The sequence below is a fragment of the Musca domestica genome, unplaced genomic scaffold (assembly GCF_030504385.1).
Source record: "Musca domestica strain aabys unplaced genomic scaffold, Musca_domestica.polishedcontigs.V.1.1 12, whole genome shotgun sequence".
Lineage (NCBI taxonomy): Eukaryota > Metazoa > Arthropoda > Insecta > Diptera > Muscidae > Musca > Musca domestica.
This window is the reverse complement of record NW_026712155.1, coordinates 3,606,370-3,619,894: the sequence shown is the minus strand read 5'-3', so window position 1 is coordinate 3,619,894 and position 13,525 is coordinate 3,606,370. Positions and strand designations below refer to the sequence as shown.

The following is a 13,525-nucleotide window of genomic DNA, read 5'->3' as shown; positions in this document are numbered from 1 at the left end:
AATAACAAAAATAGTAATAATCTATATATATAAATGAAAGTTGTGTTAGTTACTACGCTTATAACTTAAGAACCGCTGAACTGATTTTAATGATTCATACAAATTCTGAGTTGTCTCTTATCCGAAAAGGATAATATCCAAAAAAATCGCGTAAAAATGTTATATGTTAAGATTTTCATTTTGACTTTTGAAATGTACAATAGTAATGTTTTATTTTGCATGATTTTTTTCCATTTTGACTTACTTTTTTTCTAATGTACATTTGTAGTGTTTTTTATATTTTATTTTTGAATTCGAATACTAATACCAATTTATTTAATTGACTTGATATCTTGAGAACTGAAATTGATGGCGGGTTACATGGAAGTGTAGTACCGAATTATGCGGTGGCGAAACGGAATAGATGATATCGAAATAATTTAATGCGGTCACACCAAAGTTAAAAGAAAATTACTTTTTCAAAATCGCTAAAAAATCACGAAAAAGAGTTCTCATTGCAAAAATTCTCAAATCGGGAAAAAATCGAAAAAATAATAGTACATTCCAGTGACAAACTTTGTAAGGATCTTTAAACATTTGCTGTAAAAAATCAGCGAACAAGTTGAAGATTTTTTCAAATTGTTATTCTTCTTTTGTCAATTTTTTTTTTCAATTTGTATTACCATATTGAATTCAGTGAATTTTTTGTGAACAAAATAATGAATAATTTTTCACTATATACAATTTTTCAACAAAAAAATGAAATAAGTGCGAAATACGATGGTAACTGACATCTACCTTTCAACTCCAGGGCCTACATCGTGCTTCAGCTGGAAGATGCGCAAACATTTAAACAAACAAAAATGACCGAAAAAGACTAATGGAGCTTATTTCAAAGCGTGGCCCTACTTCTTTCATGTGACAATAATCCGTCCAATGAGAGCTCAAAATGCAAAAATTTTTGGGAGTACAATCAGTAAAATACCAAATATAAAGGGTGCAAAATAGTAGAGCGAATGGGACTTTTAGTAAGAATAGGATTTCTATTCTTCCAAAAATTCTTCCTGAACATTTAAGATACCTTAAATCGCTTTTGCAGGTCATGATATCGATCATAAATAACCATCGTATGATTTAAGCCATTTTTTAGTCTTCGCCACTTTCTTCTATTTTTGGCCCTTATTTGGCATCTTTGTTTCTAAGGGGGTAGAGAACCTCTTCGCATAAGATTTTCGGAGTAGGGCCCATATTGGTCTTGACCACTAAAAAATTGTATTTATGCTACCCTGGGGTAAAGAACCATCGTACAGATAATTGCCACATATAAGTTTATTCATGTAAAGTCCCCACATTGGAGTATCCCCAAGTCCATTTTCACATCTAATGTGTGGTCAGAAAAGAAAAATTTGTATTCTATTGAATTTGTAACCCTTAAGAGAATATTGGTTGGGAACGTAGATTTGGGATATACATCTATATGAAATAAATTGTGAAAACATGAACAAATTACAAATGTAAGAAAGTAGCACGGGACCGAATATTTGTTAAATCGTCATTGAATTATACTATGATGAAAAATATGGACTTTATGGGGTCTCCAATTTACAATTTAAATGACAAATAAAATTTGTTCCCATATTACTGTAATGGGTGTAAAATAGTAATTATATTTGACTATTCTGAAATCAGTCTGACCTCAATTATGAGGTCATGCTATGTTGTTCTGCTATATTTTCGATTTGGTCTCTATTTGTCATCTTGGATTATAAGGGGTGAAGAAAGTTTTCAATGTAGGTCGATGTTTCGCTTTTTACCATATTTTAAAGGATTTAGCTAAAAATGTGTTTTTGAGGGTGAAAATCTTACACAAAAATTTCAACATATCTATAAATATTAGAATTTTCTCCATGTAATAGTACCCCATCAAGTCCACCTTTTGGCGGACAAACAGACCGACATGGTTAGGGGGACTTATGAGGATTCTTATGCACAATCTGTGGTTCTAATGGGTTTAAAAAAGTAATAAACTTTGCCTATTCTTAAATCATAGCCCTCAATTATGAGTTGTACAAAGTACAGTAAATTCCAAATTACTGCTCATTTGACTAAAAATTAAAAACTAATCGACGAGTACGTGAACATTTATAACATTCATATCATTGAATAATTATGCTTTGACAAATATTCATAATAGAAAAAACTACGGGCCGGCAACGCGGACCGGGCCAGCTAGTTAATTTAATAATAATAACGATAAAAAATATTTATAAAAAATGCTAAACTTGTATTATTTATCCGTAGAAGGTCGTTCATATGTAAAATCCTAAGGCATATTACTTGCAAGATGCAGACAACGGACTGATTCAAATTTAATCTCTATAGTTAAATCGTAATATAATCCAAAATATTTATCAAAAGCTGGGATCCATTCAAGAATTGAACATTTTTTTAAACACTTCTCAGTGCTGAGCCAATACTGTTCAATTTTTCTTCATTTGTAGAGTAAATTTAAATATTTCAATCCAGATGTAAGATTTTGTAAATCTTTATTTCTCCATTTTCTTATTGGTCCTTAAGATCACAATGGCTATTTCACTATTTCAAAACCAACTACAATAAATCATTACCATACAAACTATTCCATACATCTAGTTTATGTTGAAATTCCTTGAAAATTTCCTCGAAGCGCACGTCATTTGAAATCCTCAACCACTGATTGAGATCACTTTGAGATATGGTTTTCCATTCGGAATCCTTGGTATACTGGCAATTGGGATTAGATATCTTCGCAAATTGGACCCATAATTCAATCATTCGGCGAAGTGTTAAATATTCTTGGGATTCCTTTTCCAATTTCCAGGAATAGAAAGAGTAGAATAAATAGGCTAAATCATCGGCATGAGCAACACCTTTTTCTATGTCGGTGCCACAAAACATCTTACGGTGATGATTAAATGTCGGAGAATCAAAATCAAACAGATATTGATAGGTGGGAGCGGTGGCTAGTTCCTTGCGAGATCTGGTGACACGATGCAAATCATGCCAAATCGAATAGAATGAGGAGTGCTGTAAAAAATGAAAATGGTAATTAGCACATACAATGTCAATTGGATAAAGTTCACACAACTTACATCCAAATAACCCATGAGAAATTGTTTCTCATCATCTTCCTTTCCTTGAAAATAGAGATCATATAACACTTTTGCCAGTGATTGGATCTCTTCTTCTGTCTTTCCAACCAACAACTCTGTTGGTAGCAAAACTTGGGGCTCAGTTTTACACAACTCCAATAGTTCCGGTTTATGTTTTACTTGGGGATATCTGACGAGCCCCTCAAATGAGGTACCGCCAATTATTAAAGGTATGGAATTTCCCCAAGATGTCTTCATACTTTCCAATAGAGGTTTTCGAACGACAGCCTCTGGATTATCATAGGGCTCCATTGAAGGTACGAAAACAAAGAAGCCTCCTTTTAATATGACTTCTTCATTCAATTTTTTCATATGCAGCAATTCATTGGCAGGGCATTTTTGTAAATATTCCAAGACCTCACGATCATTGTCTGTACCCTCATAGCCCAATTCACATGCCAGGCGATAGGGCAAATCGGTCGTATCCTTGGTAAGGGCCCAATTATTCAGAATACAGCCAGACATACAAATGGCCTTGTGAAAAAGTCCCTTGGTTTGGTCGGTGCACATCATAAAATGAACCGAAGCAGCACCAGCACTTTCGCCAAAAAGTGTTATATTCTCATGATCACCACCAAATTGGCCAATGTTTTGTTTTACCCATTTGAGAGCCAACACCTGATCTTTGAGGCCAGCATTACCGGGAACATTAAGGGACGGATCCTTAAAGCTAAGAAAACCCAATGCTGAAACTCGATAATTAAAGGTAACCAAAATAACATCCTCCTGCATAAAGTAGTCGGGTCCATATTTTGGTTTTATACAGCTACCCGTGTTAAAGGCACCACCATAAATCCACACTAAGACGGGGAGGTTTCCATTACCATTGAGCTGTAAATATGCACACCTGTGTTAGCTTTCACACTTTGTCCAACACTTGACTGTTCCACTCACCCTTTTGACATAGACATTCAAGTACAGACAATCTTCGGTGCCTTCAATTTCACCTTGGTAGTTCTTTTGAAGTGGTTTACCCGTGAATTCGTAACAATCTTTGACCCCATCCCATCCATGGGCCGGTAGTGGTGCCTTAAAACGCAACTCTCCTAAGGGTGGCTGGCCATATGGTATTCCCTCAAAGCTATAATAGTCGTCATCGTAAATGGTTTTGCTTTTCGTGCCACGCACCAGACCTTGTGCAATTTTTACAATTGGATTTTCTTCCCTGTTCAGAAAATAAGGGATGATTTGAAATGAATTAATTAAACAAATAATTAATAGAAACAAAACTTACCCGCTGTCCATGGTGCCCATAAACCTACGTTCTGATCGAAACGCAGCCCGAAACCCTACTGAATTTATTTCGAACACTTGCACGTTGTTGTATTTTGTTGAAGACAATTCTCTTAATTTAAGAGAGCGTATGACACAATTTCTCAAGAACATTTCTGAGAGAAATTGTTATTTGTCATTTTGTGAAATCAGGTTTTCAGCTTTTGTTGTCTTAACCCAGAAAATTGTATTAAGTTATAAAATGTAATAGAAATAATAATTCCGATGATTATTTTTTTTAATATTAAACTTATCAGAAGTATTACTAATCTGCTTTACCGGTTTTTAGTTAGTGATTGTATAAGTTATCGGCTACTTTGCATGAGAATGAAAATATTAGAACTAGTGCGGTGTGTCAGCTAGCCATTAACTTTTGTTGTGGACAACACGAAAGGAGACTTGTAACTAGAAGAGGTAACACACCACCGACAAAATGAAATATAGTATGTAATTAGTATATTGAGTCGGGTTAGTTGGTATTGATCCAAAGTTTGAAAATTTATGAAAAATGGACCAAAAAACCCAGATTTTATTATTCCAGCAACTAAATCAATTTTGCCCTTTCCGTTGTAAAAGTGAAACTTGTAATTGAAATAAAGTTTACTCCTAAATAATAATGACTGACATTGAAAAACAAGGGTTTATATGGTTCGTCTGTAGTTTTATTGAAAATTGCAAATGAAGTATACCTAGGTCCCTTTAAAATAATAAAAAAAACAACAATGTGGTTAAAATCATCAAAATACCAGATATTAGCAAAGTGACGTATAGACGAAAACGTGGACCTACATAGATAAATATCTGGCATAGAAGGTGAGATTATTACGATTCCGCTAAATAGTGTCTAAAATTGTCCAAGCACCGAATAGCGAGGATAGCCTTTAATGGGGACCATATGAATGTGCTACGTGAACAAAAATCTATCAAGGTAATTAGTACCTATTGCCCAAATAGCGAATGTCTGGATGTACCGTTATATGGGGTCCATACCACAATTTGGACCTATATGAACAGTTCGTTGGAACCACAAACAGACGATTTACAGTGAGATCGGTTAAAAGAATGACAAAAACTCAAACAATAACCTAATTCGGCCACTATATTGGCTCTATAACATATATTGAACCCATTTTTAGTACCAGAAATTCCACTGACCTTAAATAGACTTAAGTGAAAATTTTTCCACATGCTTAATTCCTGACTAAACCCATGTGGTTGCATTTCATTATCGTCTGATGGAAAACAAGAACAAGGCACACTTCCTTGAAATATCCCTCTTAAACTTTCTAGAAATACAGTCAGTTTTTCCATGACAACTGAAAAGGAATACTAAACAAAAATAGCAACTTTAAGTTGTTACAAATCGTTATTCTCTAAATTCACAGATCTTTTCTGACTATCAATAATATTCTACTAAATTAAGAGTGATTTTTTTCAGCACTAAAAATGTGTGAGAACGAACAAACATATTGTAGTTTTGCTTATTTTGCTGAACTTCTTTAGAAAAATTCGAGGTTTTTATATCATTCGACAAGTGAAGTTGACATTAAAATAAAATTTTTTATAATAATCCAATGATGGGAATATTGTTTCCCCATATATTCCTTAACATCGTATGCTTATTTTGCTGAACTTCTTTGGAAAAATTCGAGGTTTTATTACTCTCTTAACTCTCGACAACTGAAGTTAACATTAAAATAAAATTTCTTATAATAATCCATTTCTATGGAATATGTTTCTTTTTTGTTTCGAGTTTTCAATTGTTGTCACCATTCAGAAACAGACAGCTACAGAAATTTTAAATATACTTCTATCAAGTTGGAAACGAAAGAAGTCATTTCATTGCATTATGGAAACAGTCCTTACGGTTTCAAATTTAAACTGTACTACATTAGTAGATATCATATGCAGCATTTTTATTTTACTTGTTGGGTTTTAATTTCCCGTAGATTTGGATTCAATCAATAAAATATTCTGAATTTAGAAACTGATGTATCAACCTTGGCTTATGAACTCGAAGATCTTTTCTTTTTCTAAAGTACTAAAATGATGAAGGAAGCTCTTGTACAATAGACTTTCTCTTTTTCACACAAATGTTTAAATGAATTTTAACTCGCCATTCACACATATTTCTCTCCAGTTAAACCTTATTAGTGTAATTTGTAAAAATAATTATCAAGCTTAAACATTTTTAATAATGTGTATCTAATTATTAGTGAAATGTGTGATGTTTGCACATCTTTCTATTATAAGTCTCCATGAGGTATAAGATGAGAGAATAATACAAAACAAAGAATTATTAAGAGAGTAACATAAACAATGTACATTCTCTTTCTCTTTAGTTTATGTCAACTACTCTTAACATGATATTTATTATTAACAATAAAATCTAATTGTGTTTAGCAACAATGACTGTTAAATTTTGTTATCGCATTTAAAATCTCTTCCAAGACAACTGTGTTTTGTTTATTTTGGTGATAATAAACATTTTCACATTGCACTATTTTGAAAAGATATTTTTAATAAATTGTCACGCCTTGAGTGTAAATAGTAGATATATTGAAGATCATTTGAAAAGAAAGGGGTTACATATATTGTATCTTAGTTATAAAATCGAACATGAATTCTATAAATATAATTGCTGGATTTTGATTAATTTAAAAATTAGTTATTTTATTCAATATCGCATATTTATATTTAACAAGGGAAAGGATATTTTTGAAAATATATAGTATTCTTAACAAATTTATATTTTAAATCACTTTAATATAATTGATCCTTCACGTGGACGTACATAGAATCCCATATTTGTAGATCCTTCTTCTCCGGTATCTCTATGATTTGCATTGTTTCTCCTATATTAAGGGCTAGATAGGGATCTGTGCTCTTCAAGGGCCACCAAATAAACGGGTAACGTTTACATTCATCATCATAAACAAACTGATAATTATAATCTCGATTCGATGCAAAATCTATAAAAAGATTCACCATTCGTTCTATGGTTTTGTATTCTGGTGAACATTTATCCAATTTCCAAGAGTGGTCACCATACCATATATAGGATAAATCATCGGCATGGGCAACACCAGTCAGAATTTCACCATTTGTTTGTTTTTTGCGATAATGATTAAATGTGGGCGAATCAAAGGCAAAGCGATAGAGATATGTTGGTGCCGTTGCATAGGACAGACGTGAGAGAAGGGAACGATGCAAGCCGTGCCAGAAATCTCGTATGCCGTAATACTGGAAAATTTCAAATGATATTAAGATTATATTAATTTAAGAATATATATTACTAGCTGGCCCGGTCCGCGTTGCCGGCCCGTAGTTTTTTCTATTATGAATATTTGTCAAAGCATAATTATTCAATGATATGAATGTTATAAATGTTCACGTACTCGTCGATTAGTTTTTAATTTTTAGTCAAATGAGCAGTAATTTGGAATTTACTGTACTTTGTACAACTCATAATTGAGGGCTATGATTTAAGAATAGGCAAAGTTTATTACTTTTTTAAACCCATTAGAACCACAGATTGTGCATAAGAATCCTCATAAGTCCCCCTAACCATGTCGGTCTGTTTGTCCGCCAAAAGGTGGACTTGATGGGGTACTATTACATGGAGAAAATTCTAATATTTATAGATATGTTGAAATTTTTGTGTAAGATTTTCACCCTCAAAAACACATTTTTAGCTAAATCCTTTAAAATATGGTAAAAAGCGAAACATCGACCTACATTGAAAACTTTCTTCACCCCTTATAATCCAAGATGACAAATAGAGACCAAATCGAAAATATAGCAGAACAACATAGCATGACCTCATAATTGAGGTCAGACTGATTTCAGAATAGTCAAATATAATTACTATTTTACACCCATTACAGTAATATGGGAACAAATTTTATTTGTCATTTAAATTGTAAATTGGAGACCCCATAAAGTCCATATTTTTCATCATAGTATAATTCAATGACGATTTAACAAATATTCGGTCCCGTGCTACTTTCTTACATTTGTAATTTGTTCATGTTTTCACAATTTATTTCATATAGATGTATATCCCAAATCTACGTTCCCAACCAATATTCTCTTAAGGGTTACAAATTCAATAGAATACAAATTTTTCTTTTCTGACCACACATTAGATGTGAAAATGGACTTGGGGATACTCCAATGTGGGGACTTTACATGAATAAACTTATATGTGGCAATTATCTGTACGATGGTTCTTTACCCCAGGGTAGCATAAATACAATTTTTTAGTGGTCAAGACCAATATGGGCCCTACTCCGAAAATCTTATGCGAAGAGGTTCTCTACCCCCTTAGAAACAAAGATGCCAAATAAGGGCCAAAAATAGAAGAAAGTGGCGAAGACTAAAAAATGGCTTAAATCATACGATGGTTATTTATGATCGATATCATGACCTGCAAAAGCGATTTAAGGTATCTTAAATGTTCAGGAAGAATTTTTGGAAGAATAGAAATCCTATTCTTACTAAAAGTCCCATTCGCTCTACTATTTTGCACCCTTTATATTTGGTATTTTACTGATTGTACTCCCAAAAATTTTTGCATTTTGAGCTCTCATTGGACGGATTATTGTCACATGAAAGAAGTAGGGCCACGCTTTGAAATAAGCTCCATTAGTCTTTTTCGGTCATTTTTGTTTGTTTAAATGTTTGCGCATCTTCCAGCTGAAGCACGATGTAGGCCCTGGAGTTGAAAGGTAGATGTCAGTTACCATCGTATTTCGCACTTATTTCATTTTTTTGTTGAAAAATTGTATATAGTGAAAAATTATTCATTATTTTGTTCACAAAAAATTCACTGAATTCAATATGGTAATACAAATTGAAAAAAAAAATTGACAAAAGAAGAATAACAATTTGAAAAAATCTTCAACTTGTTCGCTGATTTTTTACAGCAAATGTTTAAAGATCCTTACAAAGTTTGTCACTGGAATGTACTATTATTTTTTCGATTTTTTCCCGATTTGAGAATTTTTGCAATGAGAACTCTTTTTCGTGATTTTTTAGCGATTTTGAAAAAGTAATTTTCTTTTAACTTTGGTGTGACCGCATTAAATTATTTCGATATCATCTATTCCGTTTCGCCACCGCATAATTCGGTACTACACTTCCATGTAACCCGCCATCAATTTCAGTTCTCAAGATATCAAGTCAATTAAATAAATTGGTATTAGTATTCGAATTCAAAAATAAAATATAAAAAACACTACAAATGTACATTAGAAAAAAAGTAAGTCAAAATGGAAAAAAATCATGCAAAATAAAACATTACTATTGTACATTTCAAAAGTCAAAATGAAAATCTTAACATATAACATTTTTACGCGATTTTTTTGGATATTATCCTTTTCGGATAAGAGACAACTCAGAATTTGTATGAATCATTAAAATCAGTTCAGCGGTTCTTAAGTTATAAGCGTAGTAACTAACACAACTTTCATTTATATATATAGATAAAAATTACAAAAATATAAAATAAAAATATATATTAAAGTAAATATAATTTAATTAAGGATTTTTAAGAAAGGTTCATTAAGAAATAGGAGTCATAACTATACTGTAATTTAAATAAAATAATTAAATTAGTTTAATTTAGCTTTTTTCACAATTGATAAAATCAGACCGGTATTTTAATCTATCGGTTATAAACATGCTCCTATTTTTCAATTCTTATTTTTAAAATAGTATTTTTTAATTACTACTTACATGAATGACATCTGCGAGGCTGGCATTTTTATTGCCAAAATAAAAATTAAATAACCTCTCTGCCAACATCAGACACTCTTCTTCATCACAGTTCTGTTTAACCAAATAAGGTAATATTGTAACAGGATCCCGACGGAATGTCTCCACAATTTCTGTAAAATTTTTCAACTGGGAATACAAAAGTAAACCTTCATCCTTAACACCGCTAAACATGATGGGAATATGATTTCCCCAAGCACTTCTTAACATCGTATGCTGTTCGGTGGGTACGACAGTATCCTCACTCGTATAGGGTTCCACAACAGGTGCAAATGTCAATCGTATACCATTTCGATGATCTTCTTCCGTCAGCAAATCATGCATCACCACCTGCTCGGCATCTAGGGACTGTAAATACTTGACAACCTCCTCGTCGTTGTCTCCTCCCCCATAACCATGTTGTTGGGCCAAACGAAAGGCATAATCTCGGGGTGGTGTACTTGCCCGGGAATTCAACATTGTGCCCGACATACAAATTGTTTGATTTGTTGCTGTTAGATAATGTACCGAAGCTCCACCAACACTATTGCCGAACAGAGTTATATTATCTGGGTCTCCATTGAAATGGCGTATGTATTTTTTGATCCATTTGAGGGCTAGTATTTGATCTTTTAGTACAGCATTGCCGGGAATTTTCAATTTGGGATCTTTGATACTAAGGAAGCCTTGGAAATATAAAAAAACTAGTTTTTTTTATTTTGTAAAGTTAAAGATGGAGAAAAACTAAATTTTCGGAAAGTTTTGTTAGAATATTTTTTTTTTCAAGATTGTTCGGTTCATATTCTCTGGCTTGTATCTTACCCAGCATTTTTTTTGTATATTCATGAAAGCTTTTTAATTTTGTTTACCTAAGGAGTCAAGACGGTAATTAAGGGTCACAACAACGACATCTTTTTGCATGAAATAATCCGGACTATAAAGACTCCTGTTTGCTGCGTTATTGCTGAATCCACCACCAAAAATATAAACCATGACTGGTAGAAGCATTACCGAAATTAACTGGAAATAATGAAATTAATTAACAAAATTAACTGGGATTATGGAAAATTCAGCAGATTACGAAATTATAGCTTAGACTAGAAGACAAGTGTATCGAGATTTTCAAACTTTATAAAGCAACCTGACTAGAGGAAGCAAGCTGCGCACTTTTCAACATATTTTTAAATTTTCGATTAATATTTCTTGGAATTCGTGCGTCATAACAACCATGGCACAGATTTACTAGTTTTTACCCGAGAGCGATTGGATAGTTCGAAGAGAGGGAGTTTTTTACGACTTCTAGACTTTTTTTCTTTTTCACTCTTTCCTTTTGTGGCATGCTCACTCCTATTCGTGCGACATCGAAAAATGATATTTGTCCTATTTCTTCTCCTCTCAGGAGCGCTCTCGCTCGAATTTGAGAGAATTTCACTCTCTCTTCAAATTCGAGTGAGTTTTTCGGAGGTCTGATAACAACACGTGGATTATTTTAATCGAATAGTTTAAACTTCTAGCAAGTCACCAATGAATCTCTTTGGTCCATTTATCTTTTCTTTGGTGACTTATACTGAAATTTAATATTTTTGTCGTTGAAGTCATCCTTCTAAAAATGAAATTTATATAAACTCACATAAAGTTTTAACTCTTAACCCTCTCTTTTCCATTCTTTTATTTAGACTTTTATTGTATTTTGGGACCGTTAATTGGAAACCTATCCTGAAATAAAAGATCAAAATTGCCTCTTTGGTGGCTCATTTTATGGTTTTTTAAAAATACATATTCTAATATTGTATCAGTAATATTGTCGAAGACCCTATATTCCTAAAGTGCACGGATTCCAAGGCATCTTAATACGAAAATTTCGAAAATGTTGTGGAAGGGGGAACTTGTCCCCTCAATCTAAGTCAATTCGAGATGTAAACTTTCAAAACTCCGGCCCATTATAATCTACAGAATTTTTTGTGAACTTATAGAAAATAATGAATTTTGTCGCATAGTGTAATTATAATGGACTTCTCTGTCCATTTTTGAATCTCTCTGTTAATTTTAAATCTCATGGATCGCAACCTATCGTAACCCTTACAGCAACCATGCTTCCTCAATCCCCTGTCTTATTGGATTATTTCAAGTGTTCGTAATTCTTGGGCCTCTAGAAAATAATCAGTTGAAAATTCAATTGAACCGACGGAAAATCGCAGATCCTCTTCTCCGTCTTTCTTGGCTTCGCAAAGTGTCCCCAGCTCTTTTTTCCCTTTTTCCACGTTATCTTAGAGTGTTAATAACCCTCTGCAAATAATCTCGTTAAGAACTAATTTTTTCTGTTGCCTTAAAATTAGCCGTTTTTTTATCTCAAGCCCCTTGAAGCAAAAAATTCCAATTTTGGTTCTAATGCAAGATAAGTTCTGGTATTGCTGTCGAAGACTCTGACCTCTACAAGCCCGAAAGACCTGATTACTATATAAAATCATGGTCTGCCATAAGTTAGACTACACCAGTGTGGACCTTTGAAACCCCCCTTTCTGACATCCCATCATACTTAGTAATGCATAAATGAACATATATCCTATCAATTCGCCGATATTGCATCAATACCTGAGATCCTTCCCCCGACAAAAAATGGAGCATCTCTACGTCAACGTAGACTTTTAATTACCTTGATATAATTTTCTTAGGAACTTTTCTTTAATATCGGAAACAAATACTGCTACTATTCTTACCTTTGAAATTATCACATTATTTAAGTGGGGCAGATTTGGTCCCATATGTAAAGTGGATATTAGTGGAGTATTATTTAACTAAAGTCTCACACAATCTTAAATTTTTGTCAGAAAATTGCACCATTTCTTTGCCGGAAAATAAGTTTGGTTTTTTTTTTTTTTTTTTTTTGAAAAAAATTCCGTCAGAATTTCAAACTTTTAAAGTCGCAATTGATGTCTCACCATTTTTGTGTACACATTCAAGTAGAGGCAATCTTCAGAACCCTCCGCCTTCCCGGAAAGCTTATTCTTCTGCACTGGCTTTACTTTAAACTCCGTACAATTTTTGACCCCTTTCCATGGTTCGGCGGGGAGAGGAGTCCTGAAACGCAATTCACCCAAAGGGGGCTGACCATATGGTATACCCTCAAAACTGTAGTATATGTCATTGTATATTGTCGATCTAAGGGCTCCACGAATTTGTCCAACCGGTAGGGTGAGATCCTGATATTGTAAACTTAAAAAAAAAAATATTTAATTAATTTTTTTCAAGTTCCTTAAGTTGATGCGAGACTCACGAACTCATTATTTGCTTTGACAATTTCTTAACACGCTGAAAATCTTTATTTG

General features: G+C 33.1%; 1 protein-coding gene across 1 annotated transcript; it reads right to left on the bottom strand.

Moving 5' to 3' along the window:
* Nucleotides 1–2,506: 2,506 nt before the first annotated feature.
* On the bottom strand, nucleotides 2,507–13,496 carry LOC101898354 (uncharacterized). Its single transcript, XM_005178644.4, has 9 exons — nucleotides 13,474–13,496; nucleotides 13,139–13,412; nucleotides 11,069–11,219; nucleotides 10,182–10,885; nucleotides 7,212–7,685; nucleotides 4,405–4,568; nucleotides 4,065–4,335; nucleotides 3,111–4,001; nucleotides 2,507–3,045 (listed from the first exon to the last, which is right to left on the bottom strand). Exons 1-9 carry the CDS (start codon nucleotides 13,479–13,481, stop codon nucleotides 2,590–2,592), a joined length of 3,393 nt encoding a protein of 1,130 aa, XP_005178701.2. The 5' UTR covers nucleotides 13,482–13,496; the 3' UTR covers nucleotides 2,507–2,589.
* Nucleotides 13,497–13,525: the final 29 nt, after the last annotated feature.